We start from the raw sequence: 25,251 nt of genomic DNA, 5'->3' as shown, positions 1-25,251 counted from the left end.
CATATAGTATGACTTCCACAAGGCAGATAGAATCTAACTGCTGACTGGTTGCTGCGGCTTTACTGCAGGTTTGAAACTTTCAGCAATGTTTGTATTAGTAAATAAATAACCCTAAGTATATGGTTAACAATAGGAATAATGTGTGTTACTAATCAAGGAATCACATTAACCATTTATATTGTTTGTCTTTTCATACAGGCATTAATGAGTGCAGTGATACCACAATTAGTGGCTGTGATCATAACTGTACAGATACACAAACCAGCTTCTTCTGCTCCTGCCGAGTAGGCTATAGGCTCATGTCTGATAAACGGACCTGTGATGATATAGATGAGTGCTCTGAATCCCCTTCGTTATGCAGTCAAGTCTGTGAGAACACTGCTGGTTCCTATATCTGTAAGTGTGCTTCTGGCTATATCCGGGAACCTGATGGAAAAAGCTGCCGTCAAAATAGCAATATTGCCCCATACCTTATATTTAGCAACCGGTATTACCTGAGAAACCTCACGGTGGATGGACAGTCCTACTCTCTTATTCTACAAGGTCTGAGCAATGTGGTGGCTCTGGACTTCGATCGGGTAGAGGCAAGACTGTATTGGATTGATGTCGGAAGGAGAGTTATTGAGAGAATGTTCCTTAATGGAACCAACAAAGAGACCATTATTAACAGTGATGTTCCCAGTGGAGAAGGATTAGCAGTTGATTGGGTTGGCAGGTAAAAACAGTAATATTACTATTTACATGCATGATAGAACCATGGACTATAAAAAAAAAAATACCTTTTATTATACAGTAGTCTAAAATAACATGGGACTGATTTAGCATTGCACGTAAGTGCAGTGCTGAATGCAGATTTCCAATTATCTGGAATCTACGCGTGCGCAGGACTCATTCTGTGAATGTGCACAACAGGTCCTGCGTGATCGCACACAGCCTCTGCTTTGCCTCTGCCTGATTGACAGGCAGAGGCATTTAAGGGGCAGTGTGGGGGCAGGGTCGGCTGGCATTCCCTGAAACGAGACATGTCGGCAGTGGCGTAACTAGGGCAGGGCGAGCGGGGTGCATGCCCTGGGCGCCGTTGGACCGGCGGCGCGGGGGCCCGCCCGCCCTAGTTAGCCAGTGTAGCGCCGACCGCAATGAGTGCGGTCAGCGCTACACATTTACAAAGGACCGGCGCTAGGCTTCCAGCGCCGGTCCTGTGCTTCACACCTGAACCCGTTCCCTCTCCCTGAGCGCTTGCCCAATAGCGCTAGGAGGCGGGCTCAGGCTGCGTGTGTTAAACAGCAGCCAATGAGAGTCAGATAGACTTTCATTGACTACTGCAGCACCCACTTCCGTCCGGCTCCTGCAGTGGGTAATGGGACTGACATCATGACATCTGTCCCATAATGCTGAGCGCGCCAGCCCGGGCGGGAGCGGCGTCGCGAGCAGGACCAGGAGCAAAGATTCAGGTAAATATATTTTTATGTATATATATATATTTTTTTTTTAACATATCTGCACAATGGGGAGGGGGGTGGCTACTACTGGGGGGACCTCTACTGGGGGAGGGGTGGCTACTACTGGGGGCGCCATTGGGAGGACCTCTACTGGGGGGGGCTACTCTACTGGGGACTACTACTTGGGGGGGAACTACCACTGGGGACATTATAAAAGGGGCCTACTACTAGAGGCACTGCACTCGGGGGACCACTACTGGGGGCAATAATAGGAAGGGCCACTACAGGGGGCACTGGATAGGGGGGATCACTACAGGGTGCCTGCATAAGGGGACCACTACTGGGAAAACTGCATGGGGGGGACTACTGCTGGGGGCACTATATAAAGGGCACTGCATGGGGGGGGACTACTACTGGGGGCACCATATAAAGGGCACTGCATAAGGGGATACCGCTACTGGGCGCACTGCATTGTGGGGACTGCTACTGTGGGCACTGCATAAGGGGGAACACTACGTGGGGCACTGCATTTGGGGGGGCCACTACTGGGGGTACTGAGTAAGGGGAACTAATTGGGGGCTGTATAAGGGGGACCAGTACTGGGGATACTGTATAAGGGGCACTACTATGGGCCTGCATAAGAGGGATAACAACTGAATACTGGGGGTACTGTATAAGGGGTACTACTGGGGTTAAGGTGCATATGGATAGGAATGTTCAGCGTGAAAATAAAGGGGTGTGTCATGTTGACACACCCCATTTTTAAGTGACCACACCCATTTTTTCCGCACATCTCGGGATGTTGGGGGGGGCTCCCTTTTCAAATTTGCCCTGGGCTCCAACTACCCTAGTTACGCCACTGCATGTCGGCCCTGTTTTCCGGAAGTGGCAAGGCCAGGGGCTGCGTCCATGGATGCAGTTTTCTGGCCCCGCAAGCCGGCCAGCCTGCGCAAGTTAAGGCTTACTCAGCTGGCCGGCACCCTGGCGCCATCCACCATCGCGACCTATGGCCTTGATGGTGATCCCAACCTGCGACCTCGCTCGCAGTGCTGAGATCGCAAATGCAGCAGGGAGTGTCATACACCTCCTGCTGCATTTGCATATTAGCAAGGATAGAATTGCAATGCTGCTTGCGTGCAGCTTTGCAATTCCGTCCTAAGCTTAATCACCCTCCATGACAGCAATGCATGCTCCGCATTAGTTTGGCAAAAAAGTTTGGCATTCGTTGCCATATGTTGTTGCTATCTCTGAAGTCATAACAAGTCACCCCAATTGTTGTTACTATTCTTCTGGTGTCCTACAGTCGTGTCACACTGGATCTCAGTATTTCTGCCACCAAACATTTACTGTACTTTACAGGTACATAGCTATCAATTGAGCCTCTGAATCCATGTTGCAGTAGTGCTTATACATTCTATAAATGCAGTGTACAGCTTATGTTGTGTGAATGAGTGCTTGTTTCTGAGGCAGGTAATGTATCTTTATTATGTGCCATATTTCCACTAGAACTCAGAAACCACTAGAAATTCATACATGTCCCATGTCAATATGCCGCACACCCAATCCATTTTTTGTTATTTTATCACAGGTCAGCTTTTGGGAGGAGATCATGTATTTGGAGTTTACGATTATACAAAGAACAATTACATTGTACTGAATATCTATGTGGTATAAGCTAGAAAATGTGAAAGAAAATAATGATACATACTGTATTTTACATTTGGTAATTGGAAAGTCAGAAACAGATCTATTGACATTTTAAGCTAAGGCCCTAACCCCTACATAGATTAAATCCTGGACATACACCTAAAACAAGGTTTCTGAAATGCTTTGTGTTATGTAACCATTGTGATGATACTGTACATGATTGATGCTTAACATCTATTATGCCAAGCATCCTTAAATGGTGTGCATTCATTCCAAGTACCTACAATTATAGTAGGCTTAACCATATAGACGGAATGTAGTCCAGATCCCGATGGCCAGAATACCGGCTCCGGGATCCCGACAGTCACAATCCTGAGGATGAGTATTAGGGTTATGGTTTATGGTTAGAGTTTGGCACTAGGGAGAGGATTAGGGTAATTAACTAGGGGGAGGGTTAGAGTAAGGAACTAGGGGGAGGGTTAGGCCGCGGGAGGGGACCGTTAGGATTAGGCTGCAGAAGGGGATGTTTAGAGCACTAGGGCGAGGGTTAGGCTGTGGGAGGGGACCGTTAGGATTAGGCTGCATAATGGGACGTTTAGGGTCAGGTTGCCAAAGGGGACGGTTAGGGTTAGCCTGCGAGAGGCTTGGGTTAGGGTTAGGGGGAGAGTTCGGGTAAGGGTTAAAATACTTACAAACATACTTCAGGATTTTGACAGTCGGGGTTCCAATACCCAACCCTAATAGATATATGTAAGGCTAGCTCAAGATCCTAAACTTTTCCAAGTTCTGAGCCCTGATGTTGCCTCCCAAATTCTAACAATATTGGGAACCTTGCCACAATAGATACCTACCAAACAAAACAAAAGCCAAGGAAAAATTGTGTTTTGTCATTTTTGGCATTGCTTTATTAGGAAAGCTGGTACACACTCCTGTATTTTGGATAAAGATGCAAGTTTGAGTCTGCTAATATTTTGAAGCAGCTGAGAGCAGTGAAATGCAGTGTAGTAGGTCTTTAGTCTAGTACCTGTATCCCACATTATTGTTTAATCATTTTACCTCTCACCTCTATAAAGGAAAAAGCATTCTATTTATTTATTTATTTTTCCCCTTGTACTCTAGAAAACTATACTGGGTAGACTCCTATAAGGACAGTATCATTGTTGCCGAGCTGGATGGAAGATTCAGGAAGAGACTGGTTGACCGTTGTGTGGATGTTAATAACACGTTCTGCTTCCAGCATCCTAGAGCGATAGTGGTACATCCAAAGAATGGGTATGACATCTCAGGCACAGAATTGCCTATTATTTCTCCAGTTGAGAATGACATACTTCTTCTTATGTTCATCATTACTGTAGCCTGCTATCTGGTATTTCCTGAGAGATAACAATCTAGGAACATGAAACCAAATCCTTATTTTATTATTATCTACTTAACTTTTTCCTCAGCTTAACAAGCAGGTGCCTAGCGGGAAATGCAGCCATTACTGCTAAAATGATTGCATTTCTCTTATATAGTCATTGCTAGAGAATCTTTAGTGAGTTGGACAGGCACCAAAGCAAATCAAATTTAATATTCTCATTTTGATGGACCGATAATCTTTTTGTGTCTAAGTTTCAAACACTGGACTCCGCATACTTCTGCTGCTGACATAAACTTATCCGCACTTATTATTATTATTATTATTATGCAAAGAACTGACTTTTCTTGTGTTATACTTACAATTATATTACACTGGTGGTTTGCATTCCATACTGACAATGTAAATTGAATAAAATAAAGAGGACATCATAGGACCACTTTACAGAGGGCGCTGCGGGTTGTAGTGAGTGCCCACATGTACTGTCCAGTGGCACACTTCCAGGTACTTATATTTACACTTAACTAACAGGACATACCTTCTGGAACTGTACACCTAGCTGTGCGCAGCGGAGGAGTGTTCAAAAGTGTAAATGTCACATGATCAAAGACCAACTACCTTCCACTTTAGAACCATACCAGACATTACATTAAAACTTTTTCATTTTCTTTCTAAAATGCTACTCAGATTAGCCTCATTTGTATCTTCTGCCCATCATAAGTGTTGAGTTTCTTTATTACATCTGACACTATGTGTGTTTAAAGCCTGTTTTTAAATTGGTCAAAGTGCAATTAGAAAGACATTTCAACACAGAAGTGCGTCCCAGGGGAGTACCAGGACTCCTGGTAGTAGTCCCGGCCTGATTCCACCGTTTGGCTGCTGGTGGCACTGCCGGACGGCTCCCCCCTTTGGCCGGCGCCCCTGGCGAGTGCCATCCTGGCCAATGAGTAGATACGCCACTGTCCATATTTAGCAAGGAATGCCTTCACTGTTGCTACCCATCAGCTGTAGAAAACTACAGCTACTGCAAAAATGCTGCCATATTTCCTCTCATGCAACCTAAATGGATTTTATGCTGTGCATCATTCATCGAAAAATAAATTCTAACACAGAATTGCTCATTTAATAAAACACTGTGCATGATTGTTCAGCCAATTAGATTCTAGCTTTTTTTTGTACTGTGGTTTAGAAAATATAGTACAAAAAAAGGTAGAATCATATTGGCTGAAGTGGTTTAGAAAATATTATCAACTGTCCAATTAGATGCTCTGGGTTATATCACAGATACATGATGTGTTTATGATAGAAGACAAAATAAGTGGTCCTATTGCCAGTATAGGAAATTTTTATAATGTTTGAACAACACAGAGCAAGTGGTAAATGGTTGGAAGTGATATTGGATGGTATGATCCCGCCTCACTTCATTGATAGAGACTGGGTTGACGATAATGGTTGCAGGCACTATGACATTATAAAGGGAGTCCTGGCTCCCCCAAGAAGAATATGTAATGAAAAGGGGTATACTATAAGTGTTCCTAACTTCCTATATCTTGAGTACTTACAGGAACGTGCCTAGCACCAATTTATTAATGCCGCTAATGTCTGTTAGTAATAAGTGTTGGATATGCTTATAAGAAGACATGCATGATTTTAGGAAAGAATTAGGTAAAGTAAATGGCATTTGATGAGCAGTAATTGTAAAGTACGGAAAGTAAACTTACAATTTAAAATGTGATATTATACATCTTTCAAGTTATCTACAAATGATTGTTATGTTGAACATTAAATATGTAATGATGACCCTGACTCTCGTTTTCCTTCTATAGACATGTTTACTGGACAGACTGGGGAGACAAGCCATACATTGCTAGGGTTGGCATGGATGGAAAGAACAAAACTGTTATCATCACCACTAAGCTAGAATGGCCTAATGGACTCACTATAGATTACAGCAGTGACAAGCTCTACTGGGCCGATGCCCACTTGAACTACATTGAGTACGTACTTAGAGAAGAATAAAGCAACTCGGTAACTGTTCATATGACCTGTGCATGGCTCCACTAACACTGACAGGGACATTCAGCAGTCTCTCCATATATCACTGTCAGGGATCAGCAGTCTCTCCATATATCACTGTCAGGGATCAGCAGTCTCTCCATATATCACTGTCAGGGATCATCAGTCTGTCCATGAATCACTGTCAGGGATCAGCAGTCTGTTCATGTATCACTGTCAGGGATCAGCAGTCTGTCCATGTATCACTGTCAGGGATCAGCAGTCTCTCCATATATCACTGTCAGGGATCAGCAGTCTCTCCATATATCACTGTCAGGGATCAGCAGTCTCTCCATATATCACTGTCAGGGATCAGCAGTCTATCCATGTATCACTGTCAGGGATCAGCAGTCTGTCCATGAATCACTGTCAGGGATCAGCAGTCTGTCCATGAATCACTGTCAGGGATCAGCAGTCTGTTCATGTATCACTGTCAGGGATCAGCAGTCTGTCCATATATCACTGTCAGGGATCAGCAGTCTGTTCATGTATCACTGTCAGGGATCAGCAGTCTGTCCATGAATCACTGTCAGGGATCAGCAGTCTCTCCATATATCACTGTCAGGGATCAGCAGTCTCTCCATATATCACTGTCAGGGATCAGCAGTCTGTCCATATATCACTGCCAGGGATCAGCAGTCTGTCCATGTATCACTGTCAGGGATCAGCAGTCTGTCCATGTATCACTGTCAGGGATCAGCAGTCTGCCCATGTATCACTGTCAGGGATCAGCAGTCTCTCCATATATCACTGTCAGGGATCAGCAGTCTGTCCATGTATCACTGTCAGGGATCAGCAGTCTGCCCATGTATCACTGTCAGGGATCAGCAGTCTCTCCATGTATCACTGTCAAGGATCAGCAGTCTCTCCATATATCACTGTCAGGGATCAGCAGTCTCTCCATGTATCACTGTCAGGGAGATTATAATGACAGTTCTTACTGTGAAGGAATTCTGTACACTCCCCAGGGATTCAATAATGCTAAATGACACACTAGCTTTGTTATACAGAAAAAGTGCAATTACCGTGTAGTGGTGAGTGTATAATACAAACATTTATTGCTGTAAATGTGTGTTTGTGGCAGATCTGATAACTAAATTAGCATTTGTATTTAACAAAGTACACCACGCTTTACATTTAAACAAGCTATAAGTAATATGGCACAATTATACCATTGCATTCTGCAAATGGAGTTACAGAAGGTGTAATGGTTAGCATAACTGCCTCACAGCATTGAGTTCATGGGTTCAATACCCACTATGGCTCTAGCTGTGTGGAGTTTGTATATTCTCCCTGTGCTTGCGTGGCTTTCCTCCGGGTGTTCCAATTTCCTCCCACACTCCAAAAACATACTGGTAGGTTAATTGGTTCCCAACAAAATATAAATAAACCCCAGTGTGTATGGGTGTGTGTACACGTGGTATGGGATATAAATTGTAAGATTCACTGGGGCAGGGACTGATCTGTGAATAGTCAAATAGTCTCTGTAAAGCGCTGCAGAATATGTGTACGCTATATAAATAACTGATAATAAATAAAATAAGTGACCTTATGATCAGGCCCACCAAGAGCCCGGGTAACGGGGCGTGGCCAAATCACGGGAGGCGTGGCCATGCCCCCTTCGAAAAAAAAAAAGACTTTCAGCGTCGCTGCGTGCTGGCCAGGGGGGCGCTCTGAGCCCCCTCAGCCCGGGCGCAAAGCCAGGGGGGACGCGATCAGTGTGAAGCTCAGAAGCGGTATCAGTGCATGTTATGTGCGCTGATACCGCTTCTACCCGATGTATGATTGGGGGTTTGGCAGTAAATGACAGGGGCGCTGCTATCTTGTAGATAGCAGCGTCAATAGCCTGGGCCATGTATGAACGGTCATATTGCCTGACCGTTAGACCCACTGTAGCTGTCGCTATCAACAGCTACAGCCTGGCGCTGCCCTATCCCCACAGCAGGGACAGCTCTGTCCCTGCTGCGGCGGCTGCCAGCTCCAGGCCGCGCATGGGGATCTCACAATACTTCCGACATCCCGTGCATGCTCAGTGGAGCCGGCTGGGACTGACACACAGCGCATCAGCACTAGGCTGATGTGCTGCGGTCTCTAGCGGGTAGCGCCAGAGGGGGGAGTTAATGCTCCGGCCGATGAGATGTTCATACATCTATTGCTTCCTGCTTTGCCTCGATAAAGAGGCGAAGCGGGAAGTGTTATAGTGGCACGTTAAGTGCCGCTATAATACATCTACCCCATTCTGTCTTATAACCAATACAGGGAAATGATACTAATGATACCATTTGAATGTATAGATCTGTTTTTTTACAGCTACATAATGGGGGCTAAGGTGCAATCAGGGAGATTGGCAGACTCGTCAGGGAGATTGCTAGTATATCAGGGAGCCTATGGTTGCCTTCAGCAACGGATTTGAATGTATATCGGGGAGTCCCCCTGACAACCAGGGAGAGTTGGCAAGTGTGGTTTAGTACAGAGTATTTGACATTATGTAATGTTATGTAATAGCATTTGGGGCCTATTGTCTGTCGTTTCATCTGCTGAAATATACTTAAGCTTATTAAAACTGAAAGCCCCAGTGGTTTCATCTGTATTCCCTTGTTCTTAATCTGGTACTGTTTTACACCTGATTTTTCTAGCCAGAAGCCTGAACAAGCAGATCTGTGTACGTCTAGACATTTGCCTCAGTAGTTTTACTGTTTCTCTGTTCCTATAGATATGCTGACTTGGATGGCAGACACCGACATGCTGTCTATGATGGCAATTTACCTCATCCGTTTGCCATCACTGTCTTTGAAGATACATTATATTGGACTGACTGGAACACCAGAACAGTGGAGAAGGGAAATAAATACAATGGGTCTGGGAGAACTATGTTGGCCAATACCACACACAGGCCTTTTGATATACACGTGTACCACCCGTACAGACAGCCCATTTGTAAGTACAGTTACTGTGATGCATTATGGGTAACCATGCCCATGATTTGTATCTTGTAGCTTTTATTATTCATTTTCTGTTCATGTGCAGTGTTAACTTTAGAATGTTCAAGTAGTTCAGAATCTAGGAATATTCTATCTCTGGTAATTATGAAGCAGCTTTCAAGAGGCGCGGAAACTATAGATAGCTGTTAGTCAATTAAAAGATGATAATTATTACTGCAAGGCTCATTTATTCTGTATATATGCAAATGAGAAGTAAAAGGTCAAACGCATCATTTTTAATACCCTTTTGGTTTGCAAGTGATACGATGTCCTTGACCGTGAAATAGAAAATGATTTAGATTGTAGCATAATCATTATATGATGATATTTTAAGTGCAGAGTATAGGAGTTAGGTTATTTAAAAACGTTCTTGCAGAGGTAACACTGGAGGTCATTTACAAAGCCGCAAAATTGTGTGACTGTTAAGCAAATGGCGTTTGGTGATGCCATGGGCCTGTTTTATGCGATTGCACATGGCTTTACAGACAAAATTAATAAAGGCAGTCCTGACGACCCTTCACTCTCATGAATATTTTAAAGCCAAAATTATGCTGTAGTAGCCATTATATTAGGAGTCCAAGCGGTTAAGGTGATAGCTGCCCATATGTTCAAGGTACATTTGTACTTTTTCCACTACGCACATTAACAATAGGCTCCTCCTCCTATGTAAAGTACATCTGTCACTTGCATTCATTGGAGGAAGCCATCTTGTGAGCTGAACCACTATTCATGAGAATGCAGTTTATCCATTCATTGTGAAGCAGCAGTATCACAGAGGCATAAAGTGGTTCAGTCCACAGATTGTGTTTTTTCCTGTGGCCTCTCATTTCGGTACTTCCGTATCTTTGCGGCCCCCTGCTGGATGTGTGTTGAAGATACGGAAGTAGCGTAAACTTCAGGAGATACTATTCGGACCCTTGCGGGCTCGCTGCGCTCGCCATGCTGCGGGCACGGTGGCTTGCCACATGGATTTATTCCCCCTCCATGCCCACTTGGATGGTAGGGAATGACGTTGGATGGTAGGGAATGACGTTTGACACAAGCTTATAAGCCAGGGGAATAAATCCATGAGGCGAGCAAAGTGAGCCACCGTGCCCACAGCGTGGCGAGCGCAGCGAGCCCGCAAGGGTCCGAATAGTATTTCCTGAAGTTTTACGCTACTTACGTATCTTCACTGAATAGTGAAGATACGCAAGTAGCGTAACCAGGGGCCGCAAAGATACGGAAGTACCCTCATTTCTCTCAGAACTTTGCAATGTTACTCTCTCGTGGCTGTTTCATGTTCTTTTTTTCCCACCTTTCTCCTTCATGCTTTTTGTATTCGTTTTCTGCTTTCTTTCTCTCTATTTGGAATTCTGTATCTGTTCTATTTGTATTTAATCTTTGTTATTCACTTACATCCCTATAAAATGAGAGTTACAGATAGAGTAACCTATATTGTGATGTATGTTTTGAATTAATAAAAAGGTGCAATTGGCCATTTTAGTGAATAATCCCTGTGGCAGAAACAATGGCGGCTGTTCTCACCTGTGTCTCATAAAGGATGGAGGACAAGGATACAGTTGCGAATGTCCAGACAATTTCCTGGCCATGCATTTTGGGAGTTCAGTCCGCTGCCTCCCATCTTGCTCTAGTACCCAGTTTTTATGTGCCGATAGTGAGAGGTAAGCTTCTCTTATTCATACATTTATTTCTATGCTGTATGATGCTTAAAGTTGCTACCTTTATTGTATATTACAAACATAGCCGTTGAGATGTTTCATTGGGGATCTGAGGTGTTATACTAGATTGTTCTGAACATAGTATGACCTTAGTTATGTTGTATTTTATGCTCACTTTAGGTTTGTTCACTCATGTGACATTTACGTGTGACAGTTATATCATAATACTAATGAAGTGCTCTTGTGTGAAATTCCTTGTTCTTGTCCAAGAGGATCAGATTGTTATATCTTGTGATTTTGAGTGATGAATGTCATTTTTAGTAAAATATAATTTTCAAATACTTAAGTACACCCATTGCTTACATAAGTAGAGGCAGCCATTTTGCACTATGAATCAGTAACATAATTAACTGATGTATGATAATGTAACCCAAGAGAGCTATGTGAGTGCTAAAAGTACTAAGTGCAGTCGCCCAAAAACAATGGGAGCAATTACACATGACCTTCCAGCTTCTCACCCATGAGTCAGCGAAGATTTGCTCCTCTCGCTATTGATGCACTTTGCCCGGATAAACTGTGTCGTGTCCATAAAAATGGATACAACAGGCTAGAAGTAGGCTTATGAAACCTCACATTACTTTTATTTCAGAGGCTGGGATGTATGAACCTAGAAAACAATGGTTGAAAATTGTGACATGTTGCCACATTTTGTAAAATGTGATGTGAATGAGGCACATAGGGGCAAAAGGACAAATTAAACGTATGTAGAGTTGGGCGTATCTTACACTCAGTACTATGAGTAGTGCGATGGGACAGGAGAGGGAAGGGGCAGGATAACGTATGGCAATTACAGTAATAGCATTTTGTGCACCTTACTCACTATGTTGTGGTGGAAGTAGTCGTATATATGCCTGTCAGGTATAATCAATAATAATTTTAAAAAAGTGTATCCCACCCCAAAAGTAGTTTCAGCACCAGCGTTCATAGCCTAGGCTAGTATTTATGAAATGAGGGGAAGGGGACACACACACAGAAAAGCATGGGTCCCAACAAAAATGCCAAAATCCAGATCACTAGGCTATACCAGCCAAGGCTAGTGGCACTATAGCAAGGAAAACCTCTAATATGGGGTTAACTTGCAATTCTGACAACAAAACCCTGGCTATTTAGCATGTGACTCAATTCCTTAGCGCTCCCCACCTCTACCAGTTATCAACATATTTAACAGGCATGATGTTTCCCATTGCAGGTGTATCCCTATATGGTGGAAGTGTGATGGACAGCGAGATTGCCGGGATGGCTCAGATGAGCCCTCTACCTGCCCTCATCGGTACTGCCGTGTAGGACAATTTCAGTGCAGTGATGGAAACTGCACAAGTTCTCACTTCTTGTGTAACACTAACCCAGACTGTCCAGATAACTCTGACGAGGATACGATACTTTGTGGTAAGCACATGGACAAGATGAGTCCAAACTCTTCATTTCTCCCCATTAGAGGGTAACAGTGCTGTTATTCTCTGTGTAACATTTTGTCAAATATTTCAGTATCAGTCGCACGTGTAGAAATGAGTAAATGCCTTGTTTTCTGCTCACAATAATGTACCAACATGAAAATATTGACTGTTAGAGAGGCAAGAAATAAGACTTATACAGCTGACAGTTATGTTTATGTGCTAATGTCATATGTGTAGCTATTTTGTTTATATTAAAGCTCCTCGGGGTGTTCATGATGCTGACACGATCAGTGACACAATACAGTATGTAGAAATGGTAATGAAAGATGGGCACACATGGACCGATCTTGTCACTTTACCTTAGCTCTGAGCAACTGGTTCTAATTTAAATTTGGACACAAGATGGTGATTAAATTGGACATGTGCAAAGATTTGGTGCTAATGACGAGCAGTTAGATCACTGGGAACTGGTTAGTGTTAATAGATTAGGAACATACTCGTACACTATAACAAATTGTTCTCAGGCATCTGGCCCATTTGGGCGATATCAGGTCAATTTGCAGATATCACTCAGTGTGTGACAGTAGAAAAAAAAATATTTTGGGGATACATTTATATGCATTGTATTTATGGTTACCTAGCCTTATTATTAATCCTTCTTTCTTTTCTTTTTTTATTTTCCCACCTTCTCTTCATTCAGAATGTTGAAATTAAGGTATGCAGTCGGGAAGCCGGCGGACCTAATTCAGACAGCCGGCTTCCCGACTGTCATATCCTGGCAAGGGTCTAAAGACAGGCGTCGATATGCCAACGCCTGTCTTTAGACATACGCCGGGAGCCCGATGCCTGGCATTCCGATCGAAGGGACACCGGGTGCCGAGCGCGGATAGCCGCGGGGGTGGCGGGTGGAGGGTTAGGTTTAGGGTTCCTGGGGGGGACTTAGGGTTAGCCACCCCTCCGGGAGTTTAGGGTTAGGCTAGGGGTAGGGAGGGTTAGGGTTAGGCACCCCCCCGGGGGACTTAGGTTTAGGCAGCGGGGATGGGGGGTTAGGTTTAGGCACTTAGAGGGGGGATTAGGATTAGGCACTGGGGGGGAAGGTTAGGCACCCCTAAGGGAGGGTTAGGGTTATGGGGTAAAATTGGTTAGTTAGTACTTACCTTAGGACGATTGGGATTTCCTCCTCTGCCAGGATGCCGCTATCGGGATTCCAACTGCCGGGCATGGGTCCGGCGGTACATCATACCGATTCCGTAATTAATAATGTATAATTAATATTGCTTGATACATACAATTTGTTTGCAGCCAATCATCAATGCGAGGACCATCAGTGGCAATGTGCTAACAAGCGCTGTATCCCTGAGGCATGGCAGTGTGACAGGGAGGATGACTGCGGTGACAACTCAGATGAAGACAGCTCCCACTGTGCGTCTAGGACCTGTAATCCTGGACAGTTCAAATGCAACAACGGACGCTGCATCCCACAGAGCTGGAAATGTGACGTCGACGATGACTGTGGCGATCACTCCGATGAGCCCATTCAGGAATGCAGTAAGAAATGTCACAAAGTTCCTAATATGCAATGGCAGCTATATATGAGTTTCATTCCATTTTGTTTAACTACATTAGTGTCCTACAGTAATTCAGACCTTTAGTCAAAGTGAATTTGGATCTTCTCTAAACACTGCCAGGAAGCAAGTGGCAGGAATTGTAGAAAGTTATAACCATTATAGTTCATGGCGATATACTGGAGGATTCATGTCAGTAACTGAAAGTAAGCATCCATCCTTATTAAATACTTTTTCACTTCACCATCAAGAATATAGAGCAGCACTAGTCAGCATTCAGCTTAAAAGAGTTTAAGTAAGCACAACCACACTGAAGCTGGGTACACATTTACTGATGTGTACCCAGCCGACCTATCGTGCGACGAGACCCGGCGGGGGTCCCGGCATCAGCAATACATACACACTAGCCAATGTCGGGAGCGACATCACGACAACAGGGGTCATACTGCATTCTGCAGCATGTACCTCGCTGACTATGTCGCCCGTCTGACGATGCCGCTAAAGATGCGTGGGAGCGCGCATCGTCAGAGACATTGAGTGTACACACTAGACGATGTTGCCGACATGTCTAGTGTGTACCACCCTGTAGGGGGGCAATGTGGTTGTTGCTGTAATGATTGAATGAATTTAAGCTCAATTGACAGATAAAATGTGTGATAAAATATTCGGAATCGGCAAGTCGAGGATTTTTTACATGTTGAATTTTCTGATCCGATCGTCGATGGCCATCAATTCGAAGTTAGGGATCGTTAAACTGTGGAATCGTGGCTGTAGATGTATGGCTCGCATTGCTAAGTCACCCTGTTTGGGAATTTTACAGATTTATTTTGGGATTCCAATTACTGTCACCAACTATTGCTGATCCCTCAGTCTGATGTTACTTGTTCACCAACTGTGTGTTATCTGTACACCAAGATGGTGCTCCAGTCATAGTAGAATAGATGCTGCCACCACCAAGACTCTTCACCAGTACCTGGGACTGCTAGTTGGTGTGTAATTGCTGCATCATGGCTTTGCTGGAAGAGATAGGGGAGGCCAGGAGATGCTGGGGATAAAATAAGAGGAAGCTACGAGAGAGAATGATAATAAACAGGAAAATTGACAGGCCCAAACAGTGCCCCCTGCCCTGTGGTGCCCTATACCATGGCACAGGTCGCACTACCCTAGTTATGGCCCTGGACAAGAACACTTGGTAGGGAGGCCCATGCACTTGCAGTTCTACGGAAACAACAAATGTTTTTATCAGGACGACAATGCCACCTGTCATGTTTCTAGGCGACGCTGGACTGGTATATAGAATATTCGATAACCCGGTTGGACTGGCCAGCTAAAAGTCTAGATCTTAACCCCATTGAGAACATCTGGGACGAATTGGAGCGACGAGTGCATTCTAGGCCAACTCAACCTTCAGTGTCACAGTTAATCACTGTACTTAAGACGGAATGGCAAAACATATCACCTGCTGCTCTCCAGGAACTTGTGGACAGTTTTCCAAGAAAAGTGTCTGCAGTAATTACTGCACGTGTTGAACCTACAAAGTAATATTCTTGTTGATCTTTTTGCTGTCGTTGTCCAATCACTTTTGTCTACATAGTATATATTGGATGGTATATTTGCATTTTACACAGAATGGAAATTGCTCATAATCAATTTTTTGGCTCATCACAGGTGCATGTAAGGAAGGTGTTAATCTAGACAATAAAAAAAAAATTCACCCGGGACACCGCAATGGCCAGCAAAATAGACTAGGTTCCTACATAAAATGCAGACACATACATTTGCAAAATACATGATAAGCCACAAGACATGTCAAGGCATCTCTGCTCTGGAGGTCCTACACTACATACACTACATAATTATAGCCCACTTTGGGTCATATATTCATGTGTTTGTAAATTGAGGATGAAATTACCTGGAGGCACCCTAGGATCCTCCAATATATCACTATAAGGATCAGCATTCTCTCCACTTACTGAACCCATACATGCCTTTCAGAATAGTGATACAAAGGGCCGTATTCAATTAGCCGCGAAAAGTGCCGTTTGTAGAAACGTATTCTCCGATTTGCACTTTTCGCCTGTTTTCAAAGTATCTCCGTATTCAACTCCCCAGAGTTTTCGCCTACGCGAAAACGCCATAGGCAAAAACAGGCAGAAAAGTTTCTCCAGCAAAAGGCAGGAGAAGAGAAGTGCAAAATCCATATTTTGGAATACAGATGTGGGGACTTGGTTCAGAACCCTTTGGACCCCCCCTCCCCTAATGACTAATAGGGGAAAAAAAAAAAATGACTTCATTTTAGAGACATCACAATATACTAGAACCCATTTTCAGGTACCCTAAATTTAACTTCAGTGATTATTTTTCAGAAAAAACATTGGCCCTCATTCAGAGCCGTACGCTCTGAGCAGAGCGCACGCTCTGAATGAGGGCCGCCCTCCATAATTCTGGAGCGTCCTCCTGGACGCTCGTATAGCTGTGGGTCACCACCCACAGCCTATACGAGCGTGCAGTTTGATGGCCGCGATGGTCGTGACCATCGCGACCATCGAAACTGCGAGCCGGAGCCTGCGGTTGAGGTTTTCAACCGCAAGGCCCAGAGTGATTTTGGCTCTATCAGAGCCAAAATCACTCCCACTGACATCACTAGTGATGTCAGTGGGCCGGCTTCTGACGGTAGGCGTTCCCTTGGGAACGCCCCCATCAGGGAGGCACGCCACCGGCACGCCCACCAAAGGGGGCGTGCTGTCAATCAACATCGACAGCACGCCCCCTTTGATCAGACACAACGAGCGAAGGACTTTCCTTCGCTCGTCGCGTCTGGCGCATGCGCACGACGGAGCTCCCGCCATCGTGCGCATGCGCAGTGCACAACATCGACCCACTTGCGAGCGGACAGCCGCTTGCGAATGGGTCTGAATCAGGCCCATTGTTCTAGCATTTTTCCACACATATGCAAATATGCCTATAACAGCCCTTTGCCTCAAAATAAGTTCACAAAATACTTTTATTAGGGCTACTACTACTATTATATATTGATTCCAGGGTCACTGAAGCTTTTTATGGCGTACAGACTGATTTCCTCAAAAAAAAAGGTCTTTTTGGCTAGTTTCGCTTTGGAGAACATTCGCCTATCCGCGTTTTTGCGTGTTTTACAATTGAATAAGGTGAAAAGCAGGGACGCGCATGGAGAAAACATTGCGGCAAAATAGGCGAATGAGGCAAATTCAACCCGCTTTTTGCCAGACGGCACTTTTTCACGGCTAATTGAATTCGTCCCATAGAATGTAAGTTGCTCAGAATCAATTTATTGGTCTATCACAGGTGTATGTAAGGAATGGGTTAATCTAGAAAAAAAAAAAAAAATTCCCACAAGCAGAGAACTCGGGGCCTGATTCATTACGGATCGCAACTGCGAATGCAATTTTGAATACGCATGCAATTCAACTACGATAGTAATATCTGCGAAACCATCGGTAACATCGAGTACCATTGCAGCCTCACACACACTTTCACAAGCTCTGACCTTACTCAGAAATTGCTAACTTCAGGCCTTGTACGGCATCGCAGTGGCGTATTTATGCACGCCCATGCAATGGTGTTGAAACGCACTGGCGCGCCTGCGTTTCGCCAACCAACCCCGTCACCACCCACAAACGTCACTTCCTGTCAGTCACTCTGCAATGGGTCTGCGCAGTCCCGATCACAGTGGCTAGTTCGCGCATGTGCACTTTGATGCATAACCATGCGCAGATAACAACAATCGGCCGATTGGTGTGTAATCGCAGTTGCGATCCATAATGACTCAGGCCCTCCGTTACATACAATTGCAAATAAATGCTAAGCCACCAGGCACATCCAGGCATCTCTGCTCGGGTGGTCCTACACTACATAATATAATAGCCCCACTTTGAGTCATATATTCATTTGTTTCTAAATTGAGAGCTATATTTGTGTGTTATATTTGTGTACTATATTTGTATGTTATATTTTTGGATTATAGTTGTGTAATATATTTGTGTGCAATATTTGGTTGTTAAATTTGTGTGTCATGTTTGTTTTCAGTGGGTCCTGCTTACCTTTGTGACAATCACACTGACTTTGACTGTAGGACAAACTACCGCTGCATCCCACTCTGGGCAGTGTGCAATGGTTACGATGACTGCAGAGATAATTCTGATGAGCAAAACTGTGGTTAGTTCTCTGTCTTATTTTTGACTACATAAAGCATTTAGGGGTCTATTTACTAAGCAAGTGTTAGGAGACAGAGTGATAAGGTGCCAGCCAATCAGCTCCCAACTGTCATTTTTCAAACACAGCCTGTGAGATGGCAGTTAGGAGCTGATTGGCTGGCACCTTATCACTTTTCACTTTGTGTCCCAACACTGCTTAGTAAATAGACCCCTTAGCCATTTGTGTACTGGGCATCAGCTGATTTATGTCTTGTGACATCATGCTCAGTTATTAAAGTGCACCCAACTCTACGCAGTTGAGGCAACCTTTTTCTTTAACTAAGATTTAGTAGGATCGTGAATTAATAGGCATTAATAGAATATTACTTCCGTCTACAAATAGATCATTTAACATAGGTGATGGGTGAACCTAAATGTATTACTATTGTGAGCGCAAGATAGTAAGAGGTGGCTAGAATGAATGAGCTTCTTCATTTCTTTTTTTCATAAACAATATATTTTCAATAGTACATAGTACCGCTGTCCTTGTCCTGTAATTATGATTCATCATATATGTTCTTACATAGGAGTATATTTACTAAAGTGAGAGTTTTTAGAAATTGAGATTTTGCCCATAGCAACCAAACAGATTCTACTTAACATTTAACTAGCACCTTCTAGAATATAATAGCTAGAATCTGGTTGCTATGGGCAACATCTCCACTTCTAAAAACTCTCACTTTAGTAAATATACCCCTTAGTGTTATGTGCAAGTTAAAAGTCATTGGAGAGCTCTTTATACATAAATATACACAATACAATTGCATAGTGATAATATCCAGGGACCGGGGTAATATTTATTTGGATGATACAATTGCCTAAACTTATACCTAGTACATTATACATAGAAGTACCAGCTCAGCATTTGGTATCTTCATTATACCAGTATTTATTCCAAAACTCGTGTTCAAATTATTATAATATTTAAATATAATATATATATGAATGGAATCGGTATGAAATAACGACGCCGGGATCCAGACACGGTTAACATACCGATACTTGTTGGTCGGTTTGCTAAGCCTCCCTCCCTGGTGCCTGAACCTAACCTCACCCCCTAGTGCCTAAACTTAACCTCCCCCTCCCCGCATCCTAAACCTAACCCTCTCCCCTTAGTACCTAACCCTCCCCCTAGTGCCTCCCCCTCCCCCCAATTCCGTTACTTACCTTCGGCATCCCGGCAGTCAGGATGCCTGCGCGGGGATTCTGACCGGCATCGGTATTCTGGCGCCAATACAGTAAGCGTAGGCATCCCGTCCACCGAGATGCTGAACACATATCTACATGAATAACTATAACCTTTGTACATTTAATTTTCAAATATAGATTAAACTCTGAAGTATTCTCAGGTTGGTTGGGCTAGAGGAACTGCATTGTTGCTGAAATAAACAGTATTATTTTGTCAGCGTGTAATCCATGTTATTGGGCTTTGCCTCATGAAGCAAAATCAGTAGTTTCCTTCATAGAGATTCCTTCCAATAATTTCCCTCCTTGGCTGTATTCCACTGATTATTAAACCATTTAGAGCTTAACAAAATACTTGTATAATCATTACTGTCACTGGGCCAGCAAATCCTACCTGTGAATGATTGGAATTTGCAGAACAAAGAACATGTGATCCGCTAGGGGACTTTCGCTGTGAAAATCATCGCTGTATTCCTCTGCGTTGGAAATGTGATGGTGACAATGACTGCGGAGATGGGTCTGATGAGCGCAATTGCAGTAAGTTACTTCTTTTTGGTGCTTAAGAGGGTTGAAAAATGGCATTTTAAAGACTAACTCTTGTCTACTGAGAGCGGAGGCAGACATTTTTGGGTGGCTAAACCTACATTCATGAGAATGCAGCCTTATATACTGTAGATTCCATAACATCACTGAGGAATGAACTGTCTCTCTGAAGTCACTGGTTACATTACAAGTGAATTGCTAGGCTGCATTATCCTAATTGCTTTAGCTACCACGGCACAAGTGCACGCATGTTATATAGACTGTATAGGTAAGTCACTTACATAAAAGGAAACATGTTTACAACTGCTATTACCTTTATTTACATATTTTCCTTTCTCATATTCATTCCTTAAGTATAGTTACATTTTATAGTTACACAATCTCTACAGCATGTGTTTTAGGTGGTGTGGATTGATAGAGAGTATCTATATAGACAGTCAATAGATAGAAACCAGAAGGTAGACAGGCAATAGGTCGACAGGGTTAAAAGGTAGACTGGCAAATGGTCAACATATGCAAATAGTCGACACAGAAAAGGTCTACACATGTTTTGTTTGTTATTTGACTCCTAACCCTCCCCCTTGTGCCTAACCCTTAAGGTGGGTACGCATTAGACGATATGTCGGCCGATCTGGCATATCGGACGAACATATCGTCTACATCGGCAAATGTGTACCCCAGGGCCATAGGGAGGGTGGTGCGGCCAGTGCCTCTGCATAGGGCGGAATCCTCCAAGGTCACTGGCCGCAACCTACCCGGCTTCGGAAGTCTGCAGGAAGAGACCTCCTGGAGTGCTACGCGGCTCTCACAGCGCAACACCGAAGAAACCCCTCCCTCCACCCTTCCGCTGTCTGAAAAGGCATGTCCATACGTGGGAAGCGAGAGGGGCGGCAGTGCAGCATAGAGTGCACTGCCATCCTGATACAGCGCTGGTGTACCCACTGTGTCGGCCCTTGCGTGCTCCTGTGGGGTCGTTCATCGACACATCTGCAGTACATGCTGCTCAATCTGTTCATGTGATGAATGACGCCAGGCAGGTGAAGAGAGCCGGTATAATGCTGACCTGTCGGCCATCGCATCGCTGGATACGCACATCGGTAAGTGTGCACCCAGCTTAACCTTTCCCTTCTGTAGCCTAACCCTAACCATCTGCTAAGTGCCTTACCCTAACCCTTAAATTTATGAAAAACAACATGTCAACCTTTTTTTGTGTCAACAATTTGATTGTCGATCTTTTCACCATGTTGACCTTATGTATGAGTTACCTGTTTACCTTTTAACCCTGTCGGTCTTTTAACTCTGTCGACCTATTCACTGTTTACCTTCTGGTTTCTATCTACTGATTGTGTTTCTAGTTGTTGTCTATTTACCATCCAGATACTGTTTTAGGTGAAAACGCAGTAAGACCATTATATAACCCTGCTCATTTTGTTTCTAAAATCATAAGTCGGAAATTAGTGGGAAACAAATATTCTAAGTTACAGATTTTCAAAGAATACACAGATCTCTCCTCTAAAAAAAACAAAATGTGAAAACTGGACACTCATCTACTCACTGATATATAATACATGATGAATTTTACCGCACATGGGACAGTTTTATTTCCTACAATCTGATCATTCAATAATAAGATCTTTGTACAGAAATAAAACAATACCCAAATACAGTGTATAATTGAATTAAACTCAATGCAGCTAATTTTCATGAGGATTACGTTAACATTAATATTTCCCGCTGCGCACAGAAATGCCCAAACAGTCACAGTTAAACAATATAGAAGAATATTCTACTTTACTAATCAATTGTGATGAAAAAGTCCCTTATTAAAACTGCAGTCTCCCTAATTAAAGTATGTGGGTGGCATGGATAAAGATGTTTGTGTTTTTGCAACGGTTCGTCAAGGTTACATGGTGTTGTGCAAATGATCTCGCATAATATTACTCCATGCTCCTAATAAGGTCAATTGTCACTTTAAAATAGATATTCCATCCTCCATTTGTTTCCTGATCTTCGTCTCCTGCTGTCTTGGTTGAAAATGCTGCAGTGATTTTCTAGCTACTGTATGAGCAGGGGAAATGCTACGTATGTGTTAGTACATGTGTCAGCTTATTCCGTTTATTGCAGGCCCCCGGGAGTGCACAGAAAGTGAATTTCGATGTGATAATCGACACTGTATTCCCAGCCGTTGGGTCTGTGATCATGACAATGACTGTGAGGATAACTCAGATGAAAGGGACTGTGGTGTGTAAATAACATATGCTTGGATTGTTTTTTTGTCTTTGTTTTTTTACTACAAAGCAAATGTACTGTAATCTCATAAGGGATATTCACCTAATTCATCTGCAAAAGTGGTTATATATATATATATATACATACAGAGAGAGACAGAGAGAGAGACCTTTTGATATATAATATGTGGTAAATGCTACTCCTATTTTGCTATTTTGTGCTAAAACATAAAAAACACTGGACCTTATTCAGCTTTGGGAATAGAGTAAAGGGGCACATCCACTACCAGATTGTGAACGGCTGCACGATTATGACATTGTAATCGTGCAGTCGTTTTGCAGTCTATGCTGTGCCTACACTGAACGATCAGTCGTTCAGTGTAGGCACCCTCCCTCATCCCTGAACATGGCCAATCTGTCGTTATCGGCAGATTGACCAGCATGTTCAGGCGATGATAGATGCCAAAAACAACCAGCAGGAGCACGCATCGCTGGTCGTTTTCGACATTTTCATGGGCGATTTGTGAACGATTAATGAACAATTGAATTATATCATTATCGTTCAATCGTTCATTTTAAACGGGTAGTGGATACATGTCTTTAGAAACAGCAAGTAACTGCATCTTGGTAAAACCATGTTGCGTTGCAGGTGGGGCAGATTTAAAATGTGCAGAGAGATTTAAGGTGCATACACACGTAACGATTTTTTGAACGATTTGTCGTTAATGACGTCTTTATCGTTCAAAAAAACGTTCAGTTTATGAGTTATAACGATGAACTAAACAATTTTCATTAAGGGAAGGAACATTTTTCGTTCATCGTTGTAAAAATCGTTTATTACACTTCAAAAAATCGTTCACTTTTTCAAGGGAAAATCTGACAGAAAATCTTGTTGGTTACAAAATCATTATGTGTGTATGCACCTTAAGGTTTGGGAGGGGTGTGTCCAAATGGAAATCTAAATTGCAATGTAAAAATAAAGCTGTGCAGCATTTCTGGGCTACATGCAAAAGCAGCCAGTGTTTCCCCTGCATGCAAAATAAATGTACGTTTTTGCTCCCCTTGCATTGCAACTTGGTTTGTCCAGGTTCACAGTTACTTGCTCTGTCTTACTCTATTCCCAAAGCTGAATCAGGCCCACTGCCTTTTGCAGTCTAGTTAAGATTTACTATTCTGGAACATGGCACCTGAAGCTTGCAGTGCCAGTATTCCTAAATTACAACAACAACCACTATGGAGAGGTATAACAAAGTAACAATTCAATCTCCTGCAGTATGTGTAATAGTTCCTATTCACTGCATATGTTTGAAATATCATGTTTTCTTAATGTGAAACTAAGCGATAGCTATTCCCTATTTTATATATAACTTATTACATAAATATATTGAATGTTATCATAAGTGTTATTAAATTCTGCATATTGTTACTCTGTTCTATTTAAGAGATGAGAACATGCCATCCTGGGTATTTCCAGTGTAGCAGTGGACACTGTGTCGCTGAACGATTCCAGTGTGATGGAACAGCAGACTGCCTAGATTTTTCAGATGAAATAACCTGCCGTGAGTTCAATAACATAAGTAATGAGTGTGACACTGCAATGATGTATAAATGATAGCACGTGTTAAGGTGTGATTATTAATTGCACCTGTCTTGTATATAAGAAGCAACACAGTAATAATGCATGTAATCTAATATTTCAGCACTTTCCCTAAACTGAAGCTGTACGCAATTGTATTATTGTTATTTTATGTGAGTCAGCAGAGACACTGAAACCATGATTACAGTATAAGTGGCTGGTGCAGAGTGAGTACTACGCCAGCTAGCGCAGCATGCCGCGCATGACATCACACTGCAGATGTCCAGAACAATGCGCAAATGCATATGTGGCAATGATTTCTGCCAGTTACTGTATGTGTGCTTCTAGCCTGCATGGGCAACAACAGGTGGGATGGGGACGTTCTAATGTAGAACAAGTACAGTAAGTGTAATGCATACTGTACAATTGCAAGTGCATACAGAACGGGAAAGAGACCCATGTACACCAATCTGGGAAAGCTGCGTGATTTGCAGGTGGTCTGGGGCAGGGGCAAATACTGGATGATGACGGTCTCCATCACTAACAGGCTAAACCTAACCCCCCCCCGCAGTATAAACCTAACCTCCCCCCCGTAGTATAAACCTAACCCTCCCCCCCAGTGCCTAACCTTAACCCTCCCCCTAACCCCACTACTTACTGTCGGCATTCCAACGGTCTGGATGCTGGCGCTGGGGTTCTGACTGGTAGCATCCAGACAGACGGGATTTAAACTACATCCTGTTTCAACTTCCCAGATTGGATATAATCTATAGAAGCTACTCTCCACAACCAGAGGAATTTTTGCCAACATTAATAATGTATGGTACACAAATTAACTACAGTAAAGTCCTGTCTGGTTTATCTACATCTGCCTGAAGCAATGCCAGGCTCATAACATAATATTTTAAACATAACAAGCCCTACTTACAAAGGAAGATTTATTTTTGTGGTAAATCTGAATACATAATATGTAAAGCATTCAACCATTTGGGTTCTATGCATCAGCTGACTCATGTCATATGAGATCACGTTACTTTATTAATGTGCGCCCATATCTATGCACCAACCAACATTTTCGTGGAAAAATGTAGCTAATATTGCATTTCTGCTATCAATTGTAAGTATGCGAATTAAACCAAAAGTAATATGAAGAAAGATTCTGCATTTTGCACTGGAAACTATCTGCTCCTTTTGTGAAAACTGCTTTTTAAAGTTATTTTCTGTACTGAGACATTAAGCCTCAGTCTATTACTAATACAGTTATCTAATTAAAACCTTAATTTAATAGGTTAATAAAATAAAATAAAACATAATTTAATTTTGTCATGCTG

The 25,251-nt window shown here is 43.1% G+C and overlaps 1 protein-coding gene across 1 annotated transcript in view; it reads left to right on the top strand.

The window, feature by feature from the left end:
• LRP2 (LDL receptor related protein 2) overlaps positions 1-25,251 on the top strand; it is a 310,836-nt gene that overhangs the window by 231,695 nt on the left and 53,890 nt on the right. Inside the window, exons 51-61 of the mRNA XM_088474855.1 lie at positions 199-715; positions 4,206-4,358; positions 6,270-6,440; positions 9,212-9,435; positions 10,966-11,143; positions 12,390-12,586; positions 13,897-14,142; positions 18,222-18,350; positions 19,991-20,110; positions 22,241-22,357; positions 23,787-23,903. Coding sequence (XP_088330981.1) covers positions 199-715; positions 4,206-4,358; positions 6,270-6,440; positions 9,212-9,435; positions 10,966-11,143; positions 12,390-12,586; positions 13,897-14,142; positions 18,222-18,350; positions 19,991-20,110; positions 22,241-22,357; positions 23,787-23,903 — 2,169 coding nt within the window. The remainder of the gene's footprint in view (positions 1-198; positions 716-4,205; positions 4,359-6,269; positions 6,441-9,211; positions 9,436-10,965; positions 11,144-12,389; positions 12,587-13,896; positions 14,143-18,221; positions 18,351-19,990; positions 20,111-22,240; positions 22,358-23,786; positions 23,904-25,251) is intronic.

The sequence above is a fragment of the Taudactylus pleione genome, unplaced genomic scaffold (genome assembly GCF_031769625.1).
Source record: "Taudactylus pleione unplaced genomic scaffold, aTauple2 ptg000156l, whole genome shotgun sequence".
Lineage (NCBI taxonomy): Eukaryota > Metazoa > Chordata > Amphibia > Anura > Myobatrachidae > Taudactylus > Taudactylus pleione.
Note: the sequence above shows the minus strand (reverse complement) of the source record. Positions and strands in the feature narration are given on the sequence as shown.